At 51.6% G+C, this 24,576-nt stretch overlaps 1 protein-coding gene across 4 annotated transcripts in view; it reads right to left on the reverse strand.

The window, feature by feature from the left end:
- Positions 1-24,576, reverse strand: part of MPP1 (MAGUK p55 scaffold protein 1) — a 55,655-nt gene that overhangs the window by 3,397 nt on the left and 27,682 nt on the right. For 3 of the 4 annotated variants that reach the window (XM_073360572.1, XM_073360570.1, XM_073360571.1), the window contains 6 exons: positions 18,604-18,800; positions 18,000-18,106; positions 15,356-15,436; positions 13,812-13,892; positions 11,994-12,196; positions 10,681-10,755 (listed from right to left, as the gene is read on the reverse strand). In XM_073360572.1, the coding sequence (XP_073216673.1) occupies positions 10,681-10,755; positions 11,994-12,196; positions 13,812-13,892; positions 15,356-15,436; positions 18,000-18,106; positions 18,604-18,800 (744 nt within the window). Of the gene's footprint in view, positions 1-8,181; positions 10,756-11,993; positions 12,197-13,811; positions 13,893-15,355; positions 15,437-17,999; positions 18,107-18,603; positions 18,801-24,576 lie in introns of those variants that run through there. The other variant, XM_073360568.1, reaches the window with a different exon arrangement.

Below are 24,576 nucleotides of genomic sequence, written 5' to 3' on the forward strand. Positions count from 1 at the left end.
TCCAGTCATACTCTGAGATGAGAGAGGGGACAATTACCATACCATCTCTAAAAGAGCAGCACCAAGAAACCCTTTGGTATCAAGTGTAACAAAACTCCCATCTAGGAAGTGTTCTGCACCTTCCCAGCCATCAATACTGACAACATACTACAGACACTCCTCTGTGGTACCACATAAGCCCATGGTAACACACGTGCTCTGGAAACCTGTGGCCTCAGTACCCAGGGAGGGACAATTACTGTACCATCTCTAAAATATAGTGGCACCAACAAACTTTCTATACTAGGGACAACAACACTCATTTAGGGAGTGCTCTGCCCATCTATCGGTACTGACAACGTACCACAGACACTCCTATGTGGTACCAAATGAACCCATGGTGATGCACGAGCTCTGGTACCCTGGAGACCTGATGATTGGGGAAGAAACGCAATCCCCATTACTTGGTACCAGGACCCCGGTACTGAGCACATCCCTACACCCAGAATTGCTCTTGGCACCGGGCTGTCTACTGCCAATACCCCAGTCAGCGGCACCCTTACCAACTGACACTGGCCAGGAGGAGATCATTCCCTGGCCCCTCATTGTTGCCCACCATCACACTATATGCCCTTCTGTTTCTATTCAGCCTATTCCTCACCTGCTCCCTCAAAACAATGGGCTGACCCTTCACCCCAACCTGCAGGTCCTCTGCCTCCAGGTTTGGTTCCTTCTTAGTTCCAAGGCTTAGAGGCAGAATGACGAGCTGAAAGACGGGTTGCAACACGACCACAAGTTGACCACGCAACATACTGATCTACAAAATGGAAATGACTCCAAGTTTGTGTTATTCCAAACACACAGACCCAACCTCATCTTTCCTCCCTTTGATTTTGCGTTACTTTTTAAACGCTCACTCAGCTCCCTTAAGGTACATCTTGTGGCGAAAACGGCTTCCCACTTGGTGTTTGCTCACCCACTAATGCGTAGATTCTTTAAGGGCATTGGGAATCTCTTCCCCCGTGTGACACCACCTGCTCCAGCCTGGGACTTTAACTTAGTTCTCAGGGTTTTGACTAGACCTTTCTCTGAGTCCAGGGCAACTTGTTCTCTCTTACACCTGTCCATGACGACAGCATTTCTAATTGCCATCACCTCAGCTAGGCACATAGGAGAAATAGTGGCCCTGATGGCACATCCATCATTCATGGCTTTTTTTTTTTTTTTTTTTTTTTTTAAAGACAAAGTAACTCTAAGGCCATGTCCCAAGTTTCTCCCTACTTTCTCTGCACTTTCCATGTGAAAAAACAGTTACTTACTTTCTCGTAACTGTTGTTCTTCAAGATGTGTTGTTCACGTCCGTTCCACATTAGGTGTGCATGCGCTGCGTGCACGAGCGTTGGAAACTTTTTCCCTTAGCAGCTCCTGTCGGGCCGGCGGGGCCCCCCGAGTGGCGCCACTGCGCTGTGCATATATACACCTGCCGCCCTGACCCCCTCCGGGTCCTTCTTGCTGGCGACTCCGACAGAGGGGTAGGAGGGTGGGTGGTGGAATGGACGTGAACAACATCTCGAAGAACAACAGTTACGAGAAAGTAAGTAACCATTTTTTCTTCTTCGAGTGCTTGTTCATGTCCATTCCACATTAGGTGAATTACAAGCTTACCTCCGAAGGAGGGTAGGAGTCACGGAACAACTGCTCAGAGGACCGCTCTGCCAGCTGCCGCATCCGCTCTGGCCTGCTTGTTGACTGCATAGTGGGTCGTGAAGGTGCACACTGAGGACCAGCTGGCTGCTGTGCAGATCTCCTGGATCGGGACCGTGGCAGGAACGCCGCGGAAGTCGCTTGCGCCCTGGTTGAATGGGCAGTGACTGCTGGAGCCGAAACACCTGCGACCTCATAGCATGCCCAGATGCAGCTTGTAATCCAAGACGACATCCGCTGTGCCGACACTGGGAGGCCTTTCATCCTCTCGGCTACAGCCACAAACAGCTGCGTGGATTTACGAAAGGGCTTGGTGCGCTCCAAATAGAACGCCAGCGCTCAACGCACATCCAGGGTGTACAAGCTGCAGTGACTCGGGTCTGTATGGGGTTTCGGGAAGAACACCAGCAGACAAATGTGCTGGCCCAAATGGAATTGGGAGACCACCTTAGGGAGGAACTTGGGGTGCAGTCGGAGCTGCACCTTGTCCTTGTGAAATACTGTATACGGTGGCTCAGAGGTGAGGGCCCTCAGTTCGGACACCCTTCTGGCCAAGGTAATGGCAACCAGAAATGCCACCTTCCAGGAAAGATGGAGGAGAGAACAGGAAGCGAGGCTCAAAAGGGGGTCCCATGAGTTTAGAGAGGACCAGCTTAAGGTTCCATGGAGGGACTGGGGGGCGGTGAGTACGGAAACATCCTCTCCAACCCTTTAAGGAACCGTCCCACCATTGGTGGGAAAACACTGAGCCCCCCGAGAACCCCGGATGGAAGGTGGAGATGGCCGCCAGGTGCACTCTGAGTGAGGACGGGGGCTAGCCCTTGCTGCTTGAGGTGCAGGAGGTACTCCAGGATGACCTGCACTGGGGCCTGGCCTGGCCGCACCTGTTGGGGTTCACACCAACATGAGAACCTTTTCCACTTGGCCATATAGGTCGCCCTGGTACAGGGCTTTCTACTTCCAAGCAGAATCTGCTGCACAGGAAGGGAGCACTGGCTCTCCAGAGTGTTTAGCCACAGAGCCTCAGGTGCAGTGACTGCAGGTCGGGGTGGAGAAGCTGGCAGCCGTCCTGTGTAAGGAGGTCCCGGTGTAGGGGCAGGACTACTGGGGCCTCCACTGACAGCTCTAGGAGCGATGTGTACCAGTGCTGTACCAGTGTATCACCGCCACCCTGACCCTGCACACCTTGAGTAGAACCTTATGTACTAAGGGGAGCGGGAGAAAAACATACATCAAGCCCCCTCTCCACGGGATCGCAAACGCGTACGTGAGCGAGCCCGGGCTGTGGCCCTGGAACGAGCAGAACCGTGGGCACTGGGCGTTGACCCTGGTGGCAAACAGGTCTACCCGGGAAAACCTCCACCTGTGGAAGAGCGAAAGCACGACGTCCACTCTGAGCTTCCGCTCATGTATGCAGTATGACCTGCTGAAGGAGTCCACCAGCTCATTTCGTACCCCCGGGAGACAGGACGCCTTGAGGTGAATTGCATGGGCTATGCAAAGGTCACAGAGGAGAGCAGCCTCAAAACAGAGTGGCAAGGAACGGGCCCCGCCCTGTTTGTTTATATAAAATATGGCAGTAGTATTGTCTGTCGGAACTGTCATGCTATGACCACTTAGAGTGGCTTGAAAGGTCTGGCAGGCGAGACGAATTGCCCTGAGCTCTTCACATTGATATGGAGCAACTGCTCTGCTCCGGACCACAACCCCTGCGTCGTGAAGTTCCCCAAGTGAACCCTCCATCCGTGGTCTGACGCGTCCGTCACCACCGTCAGGTCCGGTTGTGGGGCGGCAAAGGGGATGCCTTCGCAAACCACGGGCTGGGACTGCCACCACCGCAGGGAGTCCAGCATGTCCCTTGGGGCTGTCACTACCAAGTCCAGGGGATCCCTGCCTGGTGGTACATCCGAGCGAGCCACGCCTGCAGAGTCCTGAGTCTCCGTTTAGCATGCCTGACCACGTGCGTGCAATCTGCCATGTGGTCCAGCAGCCACAGGCAGCACCTGGCCGTTGTCGTTGGAGACTGGCGCAAGGAGGCCATCGCTTGCTGTATAGACTGGAATCGGGATACTGGAAGTCTTGCTCTGGCCTGCACCACATCCAGGACCACTCCTATGAATTCTCCTCTCTGCGTGGGTACGAGCATGGACTTGGGGAAGTTGATCAGGAGCCCCAGCTCGCGGAACAATCTCAGGGCCACCTCCACATGACCCCCCATTTCCGCCTCGGATCGACCCACCAGGAGCCAGTCGTCAAGGTATGGGTACACCCGGATTCTCTGCCTCCGTAAGAAGGCCACCACCACCACCATGAACTTCATGAACACTTGTGGGGCCGCGGCTAGACCAAACGGGGGAACCACAAACTGGTAATGTTCTTGGCCCACAGTGAAGCGCAGAAACTGCCGACGTGTTGGGTGGATGGCGATATGAAAGTATGCGTCCTTCATGTCGAGGGCAGTGAACCAGTCCCCCGGATCCAGGGAAGGGATGATGGTGCCCAGAGAGACCATGCGGAACTGGGTCTTGACCAGGAACTTGTCAAGCCTGCATAGGTCTAGGATGGGGCGAAGGCCCCTTTTGGCCTTGGGGATGAGGAAGTACCGGGAGTAGAACCCTTTCCCCCTTAGGCTGTGCGGCACCGCCTCTACCACCCCCGCCTCTAGCAGCAAGCGGACTTCCTTCTCTAGGAGATGCTGGTGAGAGGGGTCTCTGAAGAGGGACAGGGAAGCGGGGTGGGGAGGGAGGGAAGGAAGAGAATTGCAGCGAGGTACCCGTTCTGCACCGTGCGTAAGACCCAAAAGTCTGAGGTAATGGTGGACCACGCACGGGAGAAACAGGGCAGGCAGTTCAGGAAACAAAGGGACGGTTCCGGTGACTGGTTTGGTATGCTGTCTTCGAGCACACCTTCAAAAGCCTAGCTTACTTCCTGGCTGGGGTTTGTGCTGGCCTTGTTTCTGGCCCGGTGCATTATTGTTACTGTTGTTGCACTGTTGCCTGTTATCCCTGCCTCGCCTACGGTAAGGCTCATGCCTATGGCGAGGCTGGTACTGGCGTTGAGGGGGAGGTTGCGGCTTAAAGGGCTTCCTCTGGGTCCCCGGGGTGTGCACACCCAGCGACTTAAGCGTAGCTCGCAAGTCCTTAAGGCTGTGCAGCCTCGTGTCTATCTGGTCTGAGAAGAGCCCGGACCCTTCGAAGGGGAGGTCCTGGAGTGTACTCTGGACCTCGGGCGGCTGGCCTGAGTCCTGCAGCCATGCCAAGTGCCTCATGACCACCCCCAACATGATTGTTCTGTTCGCCGCGTCTGCCAAATCCAAGGAGGTCTGGAGAGAGGTCTTAGCTACTGGCTTACCCTCGTCCACCAGGACCGTAAACTCCTGTTGGGAACCTTGCAGGAGGTTGTCCTTAAACTTCCCCACTGCCGCCCAGGAGTTGAAATTATGCCTGTTGAGGATGGCCTGCTGGTTCGCAATCCTCAACTGAAGGCCCCCAGATGAGTTCACATTTCTTCCAAAAAGGTCCAGGCGTTTCGCCTCCTTGGCCTTAGGGGCCGGGGCCTGCTGTCCATGGCACTCTCTTTCATTTACCGCTGAGATCACTAGGGAGCATGGACTCAGAACAGGAACTCATAGCCCTTAGATGGGGCAAAGTATTTACGCTCCACTCCTTTGGCCGTTGGAGCGCTGGAGGCTGGGGTCTGCCATATGGTCTTATATTTGGACAGAATGGTCTTAATGAGCGGGAGCACTATTCTGGATGGACCTTTGGGGCTCAAAATGTCCACCATGGGGTCTTCCTGCTCAACCATCTCCTTGGCCTGCAACCCCAAGTTCTGGGGGACCCTGCACAGCAACTCATGGTGGGCTCTATAGTCTATTGGTGGAGGGCCGGACACCGCTGTACCCACTAACGCCTCATCCAGGGATGACGAGGAGGTTAGCTGCTGCTCGACCCCCTCTGGCTGGTCCTCCTGTTCCCCTTATCCCGTGGGAGGGGCCTCTGGCTCCGGCCGGGGCAGGAGTCCATGGGACAGCACTGGACTCGGTGCCGGTCTCTCCGGTTTATCCTGGGGGGATGCTGGAGGCTTGGATACTGTAGCCTCTGACACCGTCTGGCGTCGGTGCAGGGACCGGGATCACTGCACCGAGTAACTTGCCCTGAACGGGGCCCCTTGGTGCCCCTGATAGGCCCAGGGGGTCCAGAAGGGCCAATGGCCTGGCGGCCCCCATTGGGGTTGCTAGCCCACCTGAGGGTCCCTGCTGTCCAGGGCCCGGTGTGGTAGCTATAGCGGCCTGAGTCGGCGCCAGACTGTAGTGATGCCAATCGCGACGACCATAGCGGTGCCAACGATCTGCGCCGGCAGGAGAACGAGCAGCTCCTGGCTGAGTGGGAGCAGTACCGGTATCCCCGGAACCAGGACCAGTGCCAGCGTTCCCTGAACCGGGACCGTCTGTGGGAGTCCTCTGGCGAGGGCCGTTTCAATTCCTCCTGGTGCCAGTCTCTGGGTGGTGCCAGAGAGCAGTGTGCCCTTTCCAGTGCTTCCTCGCGCGAACCACTCCCAGTGCCGCAACTTCCTTCTAGGCTGCTGGTAAATGAGTCCACGGAGTCGGAGCTCGACCGGGACCAACTCTGGGAGCGGTGCCGGGACGGTGTCCTCAAGCGGCACACTATTGCCAGCTTACCCCTCAATGGCACCCGCGGCATGGGTGCTGGAGGGTTCTCTCTATGCGGGAGTGGGCTCGCCACTGACAGCTCAATGAGATCCTTTGCAGCCTCAAAGGGGCCAGGCGTGGAGGGCTGATCCGTTATGCCCTCGAGCCCATCGTCTGCACTGAGCTCACTTAGATCTGGGCTCGGGGGGGCTTGTGCTGCCGGGACCGCCAGTGTCAGCACCAGTACCGCGGCCTTCCCGCTCTTGTCAGCGCTCGGGGCCTTGGGAGGCGCTGGCCTCCTGTGAGGGGAATGACCGCACCTTGCTTTTGGCTGTGCCAGGGGCCGCACCGGAGAAGACAAGCAGTGCCGGGGCCTAGTCTGGCGCTCTGGGGCTGACAGTTTACAGTGCATAGCCAGTGCCAGGTCTCTCGACAGCTCCAGGGCACTACGCACCGAGGAAGCCTGAGCTAGAGTCAGGTGCTTCGGGCCCGGTGGCTGCAATGCAGCCTCCATCAACAGCTGCTTTAAATGAAAGTCTCTTTCTTTCCTTGTTCTTGGCTTAAATGCCTTGCAAATCCTACACCGCTCAGTTTGATGTTCGTCCCCCAGGCAACATAGACACGAGTCATGGGGGTCACTAACTGGCATAGGTTTGTGGCACGTGGCGCAAGCCTTGAAGCCATGGGCCTGCGGCATGCCCTGCGGCGGGTGCTGGAAACCTCCAAGCACCTAAATCACTTAAGTGTCCACCATCAAGGTATGTTAACTAACTGATAACAACTACTCTGAAAAGGCTAAGGGACTGCTCTTCTGAGAGAGAGAGAGAGGTTGTTCCAACGCCGCCATGGACGATAAGAAGGAACTGGAGGGGGTCAGGCCGGCAGGGGTATATATGTACGGCGCAGTGGTGCCACTTGGGGAGCCCCGCCGGGAGCCGCTAAGAGAAAAAGTTTCCGACGCTCGTGCACGCAGCATGCGCACACCTAATGTGGAATGGACATGAACAATCAACAGATCCATCTCCCTGTTTTTTCCCAAAACCACATAGCGACAACTGGGAGACAATTGTGCATATACTAGATATTAGAAAGACATTAGCATTCTACTTGGACAGGACTCAGGACTTCAGGAAATCCCCTAAACTCTTCCTTTTGTCCACAGAAAGATCCAAAAGTTCTGTGATATTGCCTCAAAGACTATCCAAATGGGTCTCTAGTTGCATTAATCACTTATCAAGGACACAACTTGCTTCCGTCCAGAGTCCATAAGCACTCCACGAGGTCAGTTTCTACCTCAATCACATTCCTTAGGGATACCCCTATCTCAGCAATCTATAGAGCAATGACTTGGGCCTCTGCCCATACTTTCACAGAACATTATGCGATCATTGAAGATTTGGCCACTGACACCATCTTCGACTCCGCAGTACTCTCTGTAGTAAAAGACTCGACTCTGAAGTCCCAGCCTCCAGTGATGGGTACTGCTCGGGAGTCACCTGAAGTGGAGCACCCATAGGGACACTACTCGAAGAAGAGGAAGTTACTCACCTTGTGCAGTAACAATGGTTCTTTGAGATGTGTCCCTGTATGCGTGCTCCACAACCCACCCTCCTCCCCTCTACTTCGGAGTTCTCTATAGGGCTCTGTGGTAGAGAAGGAAGTGAGGGAGGTTCGCCCGTGCTAGGGAGGGAGAGCACATGCGCAGGCTCAATGGAACACTGCTACCAAAAATCTCCGATTAGAGGTGAAGGGGCACACCTAAAGTGAAGCACCCATAGGGACACACATCTCGAAGAACCATCGTTACTGCACAAGGTGAGTAACTTCCTCTTTTTTTACCCACGAAAGCGTATGCCCAAATAAATCTGTTAGTCTTTAAGGTGCCACCGGACTCCTTGTTGTTTTTCTGAGTCACTCTAATATTGTTTTTTCATCTCTGTCCCCAGTAGCACTTGAAATGAACATGGCTGTTCTCTTTACCAGCATCATGAGCTCAGCTCTGGGCAACAGTGAATTGCTGCAGCCTGCACCCCACTCTCTGTGTGGCGTTCAGCAGCCAGAGCGTATTTAGAGGGGAAAAATACCCCTGCTCTCTGAGCTGCTGGAGGTCATATTTTGGCCATTGCCCTTGACTTACTAAGCAGTTACCTGAACTGTGAAAGCAGGCTAAATATAGCATTTGCTTCACCACCCGGGCCTGTCCCCTGCGGCAGAAGACAGTTTTTATCAATAATAGCTCAGCCTTGCTTCACACTGGCACCTTCAGCAACTGCAGTGGGTGCATGGGGTTGCAGGCCCATGGAGCCAGCTGGCCCACAACTTTTTCAGATAGCACAATAGTTAGCCCTTACATAACACCTTCCATTGGACAGCACTTCATAAACACAGACTAATCAGTTTGCGGGTGGCACTTCATTCAAAGGCTACATAAACCCTCCACCTGTTACAGCCTCCTGATCAAATTGTCTGCAACCTAATCCCCAGCTACAGGTTGACAGACTCCATTCCCCGCTAGGGGGTCACACCCCACCTTTTTGGCAAAATTGCATTTGTCCAGTTTGATCAGTTGGCAAGAGCAAACGGGACAAATGCCCAGTTTTGCCAAAAAAGTTGGGACGGCTGGGACAGGGTTTAAAAAGGGGCCTGTCCTGGTCAAAATGGGACATGTGGTCACCCTGCTCCTCTCGCCCCCTGGTTTCAATGTCCAGCTGTGTGGAATTTCTCAGCTCTACTCTGCCATTGCCATGCAGGCACCCTGCTTAGCAAAGGGTTAGCTTAGCCAGGCCACGAGTGAACCAAGTGGGTTAGAAAGACACGCGCCTGCTGCAAGCTGCAGCCTAGGATCCCAGCGCTTTCTGAACAGATTGCTGCATAAACCCCCCTTTCATCTTCAGTGGTAAAGGGCAGCAGCTCAGTTAGCTAAATAATCAAGAGAACATCTGCTGTTGCCATGTGCTATTTGCATAGACAAGACTATTCAAGGGCAGGACAAAGGGACCCATCCAGCGGCACACCTAAGCCAGTCTCTCGTACAATACCAGTCACTTGGCTGCTGCACAGCACCAGAGACTGGAGAGGGGCAGCTGATCCAGGTGTTACTGTTTCGGGCTGGCTGGCTGCCGTCTAATCAGCGTGAGCCACACTGACAGCAGGAAGGTCTCTGCAGCTTGAAACTGCTGCAAGTTGACAGCGCTTTGGCTCTGGGAAGTGAAATGACCTGTGCAGGGCGAGCCCCAGGCAGGGCAAAGTCAGAATCCATGAATGCCAGGGACTGGGCCCCTTAAGGAGCCATTTGAGGGGTGGTTTGTGTCCTTGCCTATTGGAAACTCAGCAGCTTAGCTGGGATTCATACGTGAATGGAGAGGGGTTGCTGGGGAGAAGCTGCTGGCAAAGTCCCCCCCACCCACACTGCCACATCCCCTGTAATTCCAGTCCTGAGACAGCCCTCCCCTCCCTAGTTCTGGTGCGGGAGGGGAATGAAGTAGCAGGGGGCACCGTCCCCAGCTATGCTGCTGTCTGGGGTGAAGGTCTTGCTGCCTTCGCTATTCCTATAGGCTTGGAGGCAGCCAGGCGCTAGCTATGGAAGAGCACACATGCTAGACAGTTTCATTCCCTCCAGCCACCACAATCCCTCTAAGGGCAGGGGAAGCAGCCTTGGAGGAGGGGCAGGTTTGCCTCATCTCACCTCCTAAGGAATTCCTTTTGCAAAGTGGGGAGATTGGGGCCCGCTGGGTCCTGGGGGGGGATGGTGCTGGCGACTGGCTGAGGGGGAAGAAGCTGTGCCCAAGTCTCTTGTTCAAGTCCAGGTGGCCACCAGCCTGAATGGGGAATCAGCCCCTAGCCCCTTACAAACAGCTGCTGTGGCCCCAGCTGGGAGGGTGAGGGGGGAAGCGCACTCACACGCACAGCTTTGGAGTTACCTGGTGCTCTGCACTTTATCTCAGGGAGGTTTAAGTTTGGGGTATTGCGGATTAACTCCACTCCTCTGGCTGGAAAACCCAGACACCCGACAGGGAAGGGGCAAGCACCAGTTTCTGAACAGTGGACAGGAGAACAAGTCCCCAGGGAGGAAAGGGAACAGAAACAATTGCTTGGGGGTGAGATTCCCAAATATATTTAGGTGCCTAAGTCCCACTGATGTTACTGGGAGTTAGGCACCTAAATACCTCTGTGGACCCTACCTTTGGGGTCCCACCACTGTGAGGAAAGGGCTCTTCATCCCCCCGGCCACAAGCCACAATGGGGAGCGGGGGGTGTGTGCAAAGAGGCAAGCGTGCGTGGGGGAGTGAATATGGGAGAACACGCCTGTGTAATCGCTCCACCTCCCGCCACACCATGGCACCCACCTGATTGGCCTGGTCTGTTGGCGCGATGAAGACAATGAATGGGGACAGCTCGGCAGTGCGCACAATCTTCAGGGTCTGCAGATGGGAGTCAGGGAGAGAGAGGGGTCAGGAGCAGAGTGCAAGGCCCTTCCTGCCTTCCAGAGGGCTGCCAGCTCTGCTGGGTCCCGGCTGGAGGCCAGGATCCCCGAAAATCACACCCTGGGTGTCTGCCAGGGACAGGCCCATGTCACAGCCTCACAGAGAGGTGGGTCAAAGGCTGGCTCTGTGGGGCTGCGGACAGCTTGCACTGCTGCTGCCAGAGGTCTTTGGGCTTCAGGCCTGTCACATCAGCTAAGTATAAATTCACTTTAAAAATCCTTAGCTTGGGATGCAGCAAAGGATTCCAGCTGCACCCTTTCAGAAGCTGCCACGGGGATGCTGGCCCTTGGCTGCAGGAGCAGCTGATGTTCTGCTAGCTAGACAGTGCCGATCTGAAATAGTGACACCTGAAGGCAGATCAGAACTAGTGCAATCTACCGCTGCAGGCCAGCAGCTGGTGACCTCCGCAGCTGTAATTATCCTCTCTCATCCCATTGGAAAGTTCTAAGGGACCCACAGAACAGCCATCATCATTAAGGGCTGGGACGGTCAGCTCTCACTGAGGGGAGAGGTTTGCCTCCATACCCTTGTCATTAGCTGAAGGCAGTAAGTCGCCAAGTTGAGGCGCAGACTCCCCTGCCCTTTCCACGGGCGCCCTGGGGATGGATATGCCAATCCCGTGGCAGCTTTGCCATCTGCCTTTATGCTCCCCTTCTAGGAGGCGGGTGCTCCCTGGAATACCTGTGCAGCAGGAAGGTGTGGGGCCATCAGCAGCAGTCTCGCCCAAGGTATCTGCCCAGTACGGGGGCACTAGGTGGAGTCCATCCATTGGTTTTATCTCTTGTGTTTAATTTTCCTCCCTCCGTGCCCTTTCCCTCTGGCTACTGGCAGGTGCATAGCTCAGTCCAGCTCAGTTGCCCTCTACAGTGCCCCACTCTCCTAGCCAAATGGTCTGCTCTTTCACTGCCTTGCCTTTTCACCCAGCCCCAGCTTGGGTTATGCTTTAAAGGATACATTTTGCACCCAGCCACTAACATCATGCCCGCGAGTGACGGGCCCCAGCGTTCTGCCTGCGCAACTGGTGGGCACAGTTGGGAAGACAGAGGGATAAATCCTCCTTTGCACCCCCAATTGCAAGTGCAGTTAAATGTGGGTGCAAAGCTGCCCCCGAAAATTTTAGAGGTACTTTTTCCAACTCTGACCCCTAACACGCTGCCCCCATCCCTCACCCTCACCTGGGGCTCAATGTCCAGGATGGCGATTTTATCCTGCTGGTGGATCTGATGCACTGTTTCAAACTTGGTGCCAAATATGTTTCCCTGGTAGCTCCCAAACTCCAGGAACTCATTGGTGGAGATGTCCCTGGTCATCTCCTCAGTGGAGATGAAGTGATAGTCCTTCCCGTCCACTTCGTTCTTCTTCTGGGGACGTGTGGTGTCTGAATGGGCGAGAGAGCTGGGTGACTGACCTGTGCTGCCACCTCACAAGGGAACCAAAGGGGCCAGCTAGCTTGGGCCAACATGACCACTGAGCAGGAAGGCTGTGGAGAGAGTGGCTGCTGTGCCACTCTGCACCATAGGAAGCCCTCACATGTTCCCAAGCTGGGCCCTAGGAAGGCCAGGAGGGGGGAGTCAGAGGAAGTGAGCACTTGGTGAAGAGAGGCAGGGCCTCCATCAGCTTTAACCCTTTGCTGCTCAGAACAAGGGTGGGCAGAGCATGGATTTGCTGCCTGTAGTGCCTTGACTGTTGCTCAGGTGAGAGGATCTGGAGCATTCCTGCCTCTTGACCTCCTTGCCTATGTCAAGGGCCACCAAGCCCTGCCCCTAGTGATAAGTATGGCCAGCCAAGGTCACTGAAAGCAGCATCACTTGGGAACAAGGGCTCACATTAGAGCCTGGACTGGACTGTAAACTCTTTGCCAGCCCAAAACAGTTTTGGCAACAAAAATCAGGCCCAGCAAGACCTATGAGGCCTGCTTTGAAACTGACTAGGTTTCATGTTGATGGTGTCCTTTAAAGCCAAGGGAAAACACTGATCTACCAGCTCTGAGGCCAGGCTCCTGGCACCTCTTCTTCTATTTCTCCGCCGCTGGCAGGAGGCTCCGAAAAGCCAAGATACCCCAATGAAAGCAACCTCCACCAGCCTTTGCGTGCACACCAGGCCATTCCCAGCATGGGCCTGGCTGGATGTGCTCTTCTCCAGCTGGCCTTGCCATGTTTTCAGCACTGGCGCTGCTCAGGAGTTATGGCAGGAACATGGGGTAATCTGAGCCCAATTGCATTCACCGATGGCAAGGAAACATGCCTCCAGGACAGACAAGCTGCCATCTTGCTGGAAAGTACAAGTGTGCTGGAGACACTGCTGCCTTGGTCGAGGCAGGCCCCATTTACCCAGCATGCACTCTGTGGGACTACAACATCTTCCCTAAACATGACTTTGAGCAACCTCCAGAGCCACTTTAGCAACACTAGCAAAACAGACCAAAAAAACCTCGCCCAATGTGGTGGGTCACTGAAATGTCCAGTGGCAGGAGCTCGTGTCTGATTTCAAGGCTGATTGAACTGAGGTTGTGCACTCCTGTATCTATGAACACATGGGGCTGAGACATTCTCTGACGGCATTTGGGGTGGTCCCGTTACTCTCGTGAGTCACTCCAAAGGAGCATCTATCACATCTTCCTGCCACCTCATCCCCACAGGGGTTCTGCATGCACCACGGACAGTACAGAATGGCTTAGAGCTTCCCTATCTTTTTTTTTTTTTTTTTTTTTTTTTTTTAAACAGGGACTATTTTTGGTAACCCTCCCCCGGTAATGCCAGGTGCTCAGTGACCATGAACCCAAACTGTGCAGGGCTCAGAGGGAGTTGGAACAATCTCTGAACATTCTCTGAAACAGCTTTTCTGCACCTAACCCCCCCCAGCTCTATGCAGGTAAGGCTAGGAGTGAGTGCTGGGAAGCTGGCCTTCCTAGGGCTTTAAAATGGCTAGTTCTGGTTGCTGACACAGGCACTGGGGGCGGGTAGAGCTCGACCCCACTATGGGTGACTACTTACATGGAGCTGGATACCCAAACTTCTCCGGGTTCTTGCTGAGCAGGGCATTCTTAATGTGGCTACGACCTACCCCGCTTGCACCTGTGCAAGAGGATGAGAGAGGGATGGGAAATCAGTGCCCCCCAAAAGAGGCCTTTCCTGTACTGGAGAAGGGGAGAGGGGAATCACAAGAGCCATGTGGGAGGAGTAAGAGAAGAACCCCTCTTCAGAGGAAGGAGCTCTGGCAGAGAGAGTGAGTAGGGATGGAGCAGGATGAGCTAGCCAAGGAAATTCCACCCCTGTTGGGTCACTGAGCCCATCCCCCAGAAGGAATGGGATAACTGCTGCCCAGACCAGATAGTGGAGCCTCTTCGCCCCTTTGGAATGGACCAGACTCTGCAAAATGGGAGACCCTGTTCTTTTCAATATGGCCATAATGCAGGGCAATGCACTTCCAGTCCCAGAGCCAGCCCACTGCTTCTCCATGGACTGGGCAAGGCACAGCCTTGGCACTACTGAGTTAGGTCTGGATCCTCCTAGGCGTCTAACGCCCAGTGAAACCAATAGAAGTTAGGCACCAAAATACCTTTCAGGATCTTGACCTTAGTGTCTACACAGTGGCACTCAGCAATGTTAATCCAAATTACCAAAAGGAATTAATTTAAAATGAATTAAAATAAATCCCCATGTGGACTCATTCAGAATTAGAGTGGTCTTAATTAGGTTTTGTTTAAAGTGAATTAAGATAAACCAAATTAAAGGCCACTTTAATTCTGAACGTGTGTGTCCACACAGGGAGTTAATGTGGTTTAACTAACCCACTTTAAAAGCTAATTTAGAATAACTTTCCTGAGTGTCCCCTTGCAGACATGCCCTGAGTCTCATACCAAGGGGTCTGTGCCGTGCAAGGCTCAGGACAGGGGTTGATTCCCACCCTTAGGTTTAAACAAAAGGCAGCTTTAGCATTCTTTTAAAAAAAAAACCACTGCATTGTTTTTGAAAACCCATCCCCTCCCACCCAGGGCTGACTGCTCCTCCTCCAGGTTCCCTCTGCAGCACAGTTCACACCATGACTCGGGTACTGCTAACAGTGCCAGTTTCTAAATGCCCAAGCCGGCCAACACAGCTGTGCCTGAGGATGCCAGTTCAGCTCTTCTGAACTTCTACTGCACAGCCAGCAGGGGCAGCTCAAAACACAGGGAGAGCGGGAGCTTGGGGTGACTCTTGCAGCACCCCAAGCCCCCACACAAATCTCTCTAGAATACAGTAGGACTCTCAATCCGAGGAGAATACATTTTATTCAGGCCAGATGTAGGTCATAAATCCACCAGCTGATGTTGTTTTAAGGATCAAGGGCTTGATCCAAAGTCCACTAAAGTTGATGGAAACACTCCCATTGCCTTGGGATCAAACCCGTGTTAAAGAAGTAACAGACCTAACCCTCAGCTGGCAGGGTTCCCCAGTGGAAATGCTCTATCAGGTTCCATTCTGTCCAGGCCATTGTCAGGGTGGAGAGGGACAATGGCCAGAAAAGCACAACATGTACATAGAGGGCAGGGCCATACCTATCAGCACCAGGGTCTTCCTCTTGAAGGCTGGCAGCCTCACCACCTCCTCATATGAAATCACATCCAACTGGTCAAAAACTGGGGGGAGAGAAGGGAAATGGATCCAAGAGAGGATCAGAATCAGTCCAGATGCAAAATCAGGGCACATCCCTGTCCAAGGCCACTGGGACATATTGGCATCGGTATATAATACCGCCACCAACACATCGCTCTCATATTGTACTTTGCTTCAGTAGATCTCAAACCACTTTACAAAGGTCAGTATCATTAGCCCCTTTTTAAATATGGTGAAACTGAGGCACAGAGAGGGGAAGTGACTTGCCTTTTGGAGAGCACCAAACTATTTGCAAATTCAGTGAATAGTCTGGGCTGAAAAAAAAAATGGAGATTTTTTTAAAGTGAAAATGAAATAATTGGACTTTTCCTTCCAAAATGGCATTTCAGTTCAATATTTAGCTAATTTTTTAAACCACAAATAAAATAAATAAATAAATAAATTAAAAGAGCACGCGCGCAAGAGAGAGCAAGAATGAAAAACACCCCAAAGCAATGAACCCAGAAGGATTTTTTCCCCCATTTTTGTTTTGGCAAGAAAAAAAGAAAATCAGGCTTGCTTCAAACCAATCTGATTTTTTTTTTAGATTTTTCTATTTGGCCCATGTACCAAAAAAATCAATTACCCAGCTCTGCTCCTGAGGCTCGCTCCTAGGTCACACTGCATCCCTTACAAACTCAGCCGCAGAGAGAAATCAGCAAATGGTAACATACTTTGGGGATTAATATGGGGAAACTGTAGTGACAAGGTGTGAAATAAATGGCTCCTCTCCCCATTCAGTTCTGCCCAGGAGTCTGGACCCCAGAGAAGCCAAATTGGAAGCTGCAAGACTAACTCTTAGCTGAAGGAGTTATGGGGATCTTAGTTTATTCCCCTGAGGGAATAGTGAGGATCTTTATTTATCCCCTTGATTTACTGCCCTGTTTGTCACTGTCTCCCAGACTACAGGCCAGGCCAGGTGCCAGCATGTCCCCAGGCTCTGGTCACACAAAACTCTCCACCCCCCATCACTCAGTTCTGTGGTGCATTGTTGGCACTGGCTTATTATGGGTCAGTTTCAGGTCCTGGTACATTAAAACCTCAATAGTACAATCATTTAACCAGCAGGGTTTATTTGCTTGGCTGGGCCCCTGGATGAAGGTGGTGAATAGGGAGGATTCTCCCTAATCGAGGAACAGATTTTTGATCTGTTAAAAGTTTTAAGAGGTGAACTGAAAACCTCTGACTTGCCAGGACCTGAGTGCAGAGTCTGTGTTTGTCCTGATGCATCTGATGATGAGGGCCATAAATTAGCTCAGGGCCAGATTTCCAAGGTCTCCGCTCCTACAGTTGAGGCAGCTCAGCACACATTTCAGCACCAAATAAGGACCAAGATTTTAAAGGAGCTCAGCACCCATTATGTACCCACTGTGCCAAACTCTGGCCCTGGCTGTGGGTGCTGAGCCCTTCTTGAGCATTCCAGCCAGAGAGCTGCTTCCCGGTGCAACACGTCACTGGGGCACCATGGCAATGCTCAGATGTCACTATGCACAGTGTAAACGACGACACACAGTGCAGGGGAGAATTGGGCCCATAATTCCTAATGCAGAGCAGAGAGCTACACTTCTGGGAGAGCAAAATCCCAGGGCAGAGGGAGCAAAGTGGGCAGAGACCAGGTGGGGGAGCCTGCAGGAAGGACTGGGCTGGGGACCATCCCTCTGGCAGGACAACAGGCTTTACATTATCTTTAGTTATGGGTCTCTGCCCATCCTTCCTGAAATGGGATTTAACTCTGCACCCATTCCCAACTAACACACTTGGGCCTAGAACAGCTGTAAAAAAAACACAGATGGCTCTTACAAAGCTGAATGCCTAGTGGCAGCACCCCCGCCTCCCCTGGCACCAGCTGCTGGCAGAGCTGTTCCTACATAGCTCTTTCCTTCCAGTCAGGCGGGGAACACAGCGTGTTTAATCCTCTCTCCTTTTTGTGTGCACCCCAAGTCCACACCTGTTGTGACTCCACAGCAGCAATGTAAACAAAGCCAGCAGGTCGGGCTCTTTGCAAGCTGCTTTGCAAACAGGAGGAGACAATGTAAAGAGATCCCCAGAGGGGAAAATAATGGAGAGTCATTTACCAGATGACTCGAGGTCATCTGACTGATTTGTACATGATGGGACTCTTCCAAGAAAGCCAACACCAGGCGCGGGGCAAGATGCCTTTCCTCATGCTCCCCTGGAGGTAGTTGTGGTAGCCTCCAATAAGGAGACAGCTACCAGAGAGCACACCGCCATGCCCTGCAGCTCTGACTGCATTGTTCCTAGGAGGGGGAATTTAAGAGACCACAGGAAAGGCAGTTTTCACATGACCAGGGAGCCTGTTGCAGAGGACATGTGGATCACAGCCCCGTCACCAGGCTGCGGCATCCTGCGTATGCTGTCCAACCAGTGAAACAACCTCACAGAGTCCAGTGCTTGTTCTAAGCACCAGAGTCCTGCAAGCACCCCTGTCCTGCTGCCCGATGGGAAGGTGCATTGCAGCGACAGCTGCCAGGGCTGATCCTGAGCAGCAACGAACAGGGGCTTGTGACAAGGAAAGGGGCTGCTTACTTGAGCTGTGCTTGGCCAGGTATTTGTCTTTGCACTTCTTCTTTTTCCCAAAGGGGCTGCAGCTCTGGGCTTCACTCTGACTGGACTGGGTTATACTAGCCACACGCCTATAAGGGGGAAAACACACGAGCGACGGAGGGAGTCAGATCAGGTAAGGTTAGGTTTTGGTCCAAACCTAGCGACCCCCAGAAGCATCAGGATTTCCTCAATGCACAAGAGTAAGGAAAGGATAGTCAGGGCTCACACCAAAGGGGTCAGAGAGTATCTCCTTGCCAGATCTAGTGTCCACACCAAGGTGATCAGGGTAGCACCGGGCTAGACCCATGGGTCACTGTGGCCAAGGTCAGAGGGTGCCAACAGCCCATCCCAAAAGACACAGTCTACCTAGCTCTCTGCACTGAGCAGCTGGGCCCAGCTTCTCCAAGGAGCAGCACCTACACCAGTTTCATCTCTGAAGCATATTCCACATGGATGCAAGGCAGGGATTCTGAGCCACGAGCCCCTGGGCAGCTCCCATACTGGAGATGCAGCACTTGGAGCTGTGCACAGAGCCTGGAGTCCCCCGGCCCCCCAAGCTGCTTTCACCAGCAACTCTGGAACGTACCATTCTTGTAGTTCAGGGGAGGGGATTAGCCCTGCTGACTCCGTGGAGGACCCTTCTACCCGGCCCTGCCACCAGTTGCTGTCATCCTTGTTGATGATCTGGATGATGTCCCCTGTCTTGAACTTCAGCCCTGCTTCCTTGCAGGGGATCAGGCTGTCCATCTTGGGGTCATAGTCAAACTGGGCCCTCATGAACATCTGGAGAAGAAGCCAAAGGTCAGTCAGTCAATGCCACGTGTTTTTGGCTCTGCCATTTCTCCTACGCAGCTCCTGCGACGTCCCCCAGCAGTGACCATACAAGATGGGGTAAGAGATTAACTGCCCCAAACCTAAGCTGCAAGTGTAGGGCACATCCCCATCTTGTCTCCCCTGTCCATGACCCCCTTTTCAGGTCTTATCTGCAGACCTGATGAGCTAGAAGAGATGCCACAACCTAGAGATGAAGGGGCCCAGGCATTTAGAAATGCCAATCATTAGATTACGTACACACTCCCCCAACCGCACTGGCCAACCCAACAGTCAGTCTGAGGGGCTTTAATTCTACCTGAAGATCCACCCAAAATCTAACTCCATGCCTTCCCCGGCCATCCTAGCAAACTGCGTGTCCTCTGACTCTGGGAATCTCCTGGGGAAGGAGGAATGGCATCATCCTTGGGGAAAGCTAAGAATCCAGACAGCAAGTGTGAGGCAAGCGCTGCCAGAGGTCGGGGCACAAATGGGGAAAGAAACCATCTCCTGGGGGTGAACTGTGGTGAACAGGTAGTTAAAGGTGGGATGAGCGGGGCAGAGGGAAGACAGAGTCTTGAACTGAACATTAACTGCTACAGCCATTGCTTCAAAACAGGACCAAAACAATACAAAACAATCAAAACAATACGGGACGAGCTGGAGCAGATCAGGACCTTGTGGTCTAGTTGTCTCAGGTTCTCACCCTGCCACTGGTCAGTCCCTCCACACACGCTATTTCCCCTCTCCCAACGCAAAGACTCTCACTATCAATCAGAGCTAGTCCAAAACCTAAATGCAAGACACTGAGAGCAGGGCCTAGACAGGGTTACTTGGCCTGGAGCCAGCCAGATAAAGTGCAGTAAGCCAACAACAGGCAGGACCAGGGGAATTCCTCTATATACCAAACATACAGAGCTCTCTAGCAGGCACTGACTCAGCTATCTGAACCAAGGGGGCAGGGGAACTGGCTTAGGAGTCAGGTGCCAGAAGCCACAGAACAGACAGGGAACGTCTTTGAGCACAAAGGTCTCTGCATGAGCATTGATTTGGGGAGTGGGGGCTGGAGTGGAAAAGTTTCCAGAGAAGGGGATGACCTGATCCCTCATGACCAGATATCTTCTCCCATCTTCTGCCCAAGGCAGCAGGTCTCAGAGGCTGGGTTTTTGTGTCCACACCTCGCCAGGAGCAGCGGTTTGCCTGGGATTTTACCTTTGCTGAGTAAACTTCTCCAGCTGCTCCCTGGCCACCTCTAGGAAACTCACACCTAAGCTTTGCAAACCCATCACATCGGCTTTAGCAGGCAGGGCAACCCAGAGGGCTCAGCACTGGGGACCTTTACAGATAGAAAGGGCTCAATCTGCGAGTACAGTCCTATACCGTTGTCCATACCAGCTCCCTGCATCTCTCCTGTGGCATGTCTGTTCTGTGAGCATTGCAGAGCCCAGAGCAACTGCAGATGAGGAAGTACATCTTTAGCAATATCATTGGTAAGCTCCACCCATGGGGGCTTTCTGGCTGAGAGAGGAAGCTGGGCACAGCTGGGATTTTGCAGTTGAGGGGCAGCTTTGCAGGCACCAAACATTTGATCACCGTGCTGAAGGGTGGTAGTAGCTAAATCTACAACCCATGGAAAACCTGAAGTGTGTGATAGCATACCCCATAAATCACAGCTTGCATGTAGAGATGATCATCTCTGAGCAGCAAAGCCATGAGTAGGAGATCTCTACTGTCCAAGGGAGGACGCTTGTTTGAGATGAAATTTACCTCCATTCCACACAAGCGTGGAGTTCACTCAACTGTTATTGCTGCAAGTTATTTGCCCTGGAAGTGCAAAGCCATGACACTTAGAAAGTTTGCGGATGATACCAAGCTGGGAAGGGTTGCAAGTACTTTGGAGGATAGGATTAAAATTCAAAATTATTTGGACAAATTGGAGAAGCATTTTGAAGGAAACGGAATGAAATTCAATAAGGACAAATGCAAAGTACTCCATTTAGGAAGGCACAATCAGCTGCACACATACAAAATGGGAAATGACTGCCTATAAAGGAGTACTGAGGAAAGGGACCTAGGGGTCATAGTGGATCACAAGCTAAATATGAGTCAAAGTGTTACACTGTTGCAAAAAATGTGAACATCATTCTATGATGTATCAGCAGGAGAGTTGTAAGCAAGTCGCGAGAAGTAATTCTTCTGCTCTACTCCGTGCTGATTAGGCCTCAGCTGGAGTAATGTGTCCATCTCTGGGCACCACATTTCAGGAAAGATGTGGACAAATTGGATATAGTCCAGAGAAGAGCAACAAAAATGATTAAAGGTTTAGAAAACACGACCTCTGAGGGAAGACTGGGGGGGGAAAAAAAAGGATTTGTTTATTCTGGAGAAGACAAGACTGAGGGGAGACATGATAACAGTTTCAAGTACATAAAAGGTTGTTATAAGGAGGAGGGTGATAAATTGTTCTCCTTATCCAGCAAGGACAGGAGAAGCAGCAAAGGGCTTAAATTGTAGCAAGGAAGGTTTAGGTTGGACATTAGGAAAACTTCCTAACTGTCAGGATAGTTAAGCACTGGAACAAATTGCCTAGGGAGGTTGTGGAATCTCCATCACTGGAGCTTTCTAAGAACAGATACACCTGTCAGGGATGACCTAGTTATTACGAAGTCCTGCCTTGAGTGCAGGAGACTGGACTAGACCTATGAGGTCCCTTCCAGTCCTACACTTCTACGATTCTCTGATGTGGAAGCAGAGAACAGTGCAATTCATGCTTGGAAAAGAAGCTACTCCCACATGATGTCTGGAGTAAAATATTCTTTTTTGTCCCATCTTTAGACCCTGCCAGATCAGAGCTCTTGACAAGCAGGGCCTTGGAGATCTTTCTTCCCGAGCAGGATAAACCAGACTTTCTTTGCAACATATTAAAATAGGGGTTGGCAAAGTCCTGTCCATGACTGTCCTCACTTTTACTATGGAGCTGTGGCCTGTGAGATAACAGGTCCCAGCATGTAGTAAACAGTATCCCTTTGTTGCCAGAAGGCCAGAGTGCTGGGGATCAAGATGGAGTATTGCATGCTGGGACTTGAAGACTCTGTGAGCCACATCTCAGCATTAAAGACCATAAAGGGTCCAACTGCCCCTGCAAGTGAGGCTCCCAGACTCCAGATTCGCTAGTACAGCCCCTTCCATTTGTCAAAATTTGGATGGACCAACCTGAGAAGAGCCTGTGAAATACCAGTGACATTGGCCAATCTCTTGTTAATATAAGAGCTCAGCAGGTTGTGACACCCTGTACCCCATGTTCACTACTTTTATATGGCTATAAAATATTTTGTACAAAGTATACCTTGTTTGAAAACTCAATCTGCTGAATATTATCATCTCTTTGAAATATGTGTAACATCACTGCATGTCAAATTATGAGATTTTGCTCTGTGGATTATTACTGAAATATGTTGTAGTTCTGGGTAATGCCTACAAACTAGTTTCTGAGAGAGAAAGACACACTGAAGTATCATCATAATCAAATGAACCATCAGGGACGGTCACCTAGATAAGCAGCCATCCTTTGGCAGGAAGGAAGGTATAAGCAAGAACTTTACATATTAGCACTGGAAAACAATTGGAGGTCCCGCGTAAACAGATTGTCGCCTGACTCCCAGCTGGGGGCAATCCTCAAAGAAGGGGAAAAAGTTTGCAGATGATACCAAGCTGAGAGGGGTTGCAAGTACTTTGGAGGATAGGAGACCAAACAACACACAAATTACCTTTCCTTGTCACCTTACATCTCTCTGCTCATAACAACAATGGATACCTGAAGAACACTGAATTAAGGGAAGCAGTCCCAGGCTGAAAGGAAATCAAGTCTGTGAACTGAGAATTACTTGCAGCATCTGGCACAATGAGAATGATATTTGCCTCTAATCTTATTTACCTTGGTAAAGTTTAGGGAAATTAGCTTAATTTTAACTTTTTATTTCTTTTGTAACCAATTCTAACTTTTATCCCTTATCACTTACAATCACTTAAAATATTTCTCTAGTTAAATAAACATATTTAATTTTTTTATCTAAGCCAGTGTGTTTGAAGTGTTTGGGAAACCTCTACTTGGGATAACAAAGGCTGGTGCATAAATATTACCCTTTGTTAGAATGTCAGACTATCTATGAGCTTATACTATCCGGGGGTCTACCAAGCAGCATAAAATGCACAGTTCTGGGGAGATATGCAGTATCACCCTGTATTTATTCATGGATGGTGGGAGAGCAGTCAGATATACATCTGGGAGTGATTTTACATGCCAGTGGCTATGCATGAGCAGGTGAGGAGTGGCTGTGTAAAAGGCAACTCAGGCTAAAAAGTTATGGGGACACAGCATTTCAGCAGTCCAGATTGTACCATGGGGAATGTCACATGGGGCTGAACCTCCCAGCTCTCAGAACTCCCAGTTGTCCAAAGATGAGGGGGTGGGGTGTGTGTGGAGAGATATTTAATTCTGCTTTTGAAATAACCGAATTGCAAAGTGGGCCTAAATCAGAGCACTGGATCTAAACACCTCAAACATTATCAGGGCCCTTGTTCAAACAGGAATTGTTTTGGGGCAGTTCTCTGGCCTGCATTATGCAGGAGGTCAGAGTAGACGATCACATAGTCTCTTCTGTCCTTGGAATCTAGGAAGTGAAATCCAGATTTGAACTGCATGTTGGTCCTGTCTCCCCCAGAGGTGTAACCCAAATCCCAGTGGTGGAGTTTGAAATCTAGGCCAAGTCTGAATTTCAGAGCTTGCCTCTAGCTCTGGTTATGAGGTTACAACAGGTGGGACCCGTTTGCTCTTATCCTCCCATTCAGATCATTCATGGTGGTTTAGTTCAGAATGGAACCACCCTCGCAATCTCTAAACAGCAGTCTAATTGGTGCAAACTAATTGCTCTGCTTGGGGTTGGCTGTTTACAAGATGTGGGGGAGGAGCTTGGGCAGGGGCTGGGAAGGGATGGTTTAGCTCCAGAAAAAGTGATGGGATTTGCTTCACACTTTGTAACCATATCTGTGAAGTGATAGCAACCGTGAAGGACAGAGAGATTGATCACAATGGGCAGGCAAAATTGAAGTCATTAGGCTTCCTAGCACTGAAATGTCACAAGGAAAAGCAGCAAGAGCATGTGTGCATGGCCGTTTATTGGCATAGACTGCTCCAGAACCTAGCCAAAATGATATAAGGGAGAAATGAGAGAGACAAGGGGGGGGGGGAAGGGAATATCTTTTATTTGAGCAACTTGTTGGTGAAAGAGCCACGCTTTCAACCTCACACAGAGGGAAGAAAATTTCAGTCTTCTGGGGAACAATGCCTCAGTGAGGAGGGTTTGGGTCCTTGACACCGGCTAGCACGTGCAAGACACTGCCCTGGTGTCCCCTCTCAGCAGAGGTGCCTGCACATGTCTGTTATTAAGTCAGTGGCACTACAGCTGGTTTCCACAGCATCAGCTAGGGTAAGTCTCTAGCTAGAGAGGGGAAAAGAGGACAGAGCTTAATAAATAAGCAGAGATCAGAGCTCATCCTGGTAGCAACAGAGATGAAGGGGAGAGATGGGGAGGAGGAGATATTCGTCTTTCACCTCATTGCTTAGAGAAACCAACTCCAATGGGAGATATGTGATAAAGGAAGAATAAAGATGAAATACAGAAAAGGGGGGCAGAATGGCTCCAGGGCCACATATGTTATTTTTTTAAATTAACTTCACCCAATCATCCTT

This window comes from Lepidochelys kempii, chromosome 9, assembly GCF_965140265.1.
Source record: "Lepidochelys kempii isolate rLepKem1 chromosome 9, rLepKem1.hap2, whole genome shotgun sequence".
NCBI classification, from domain to species: Eukaryota; Metazoa; Chordata; order Testudines; family Cheloniidae; genus Lepidochelys; species Lepidochelys kempii.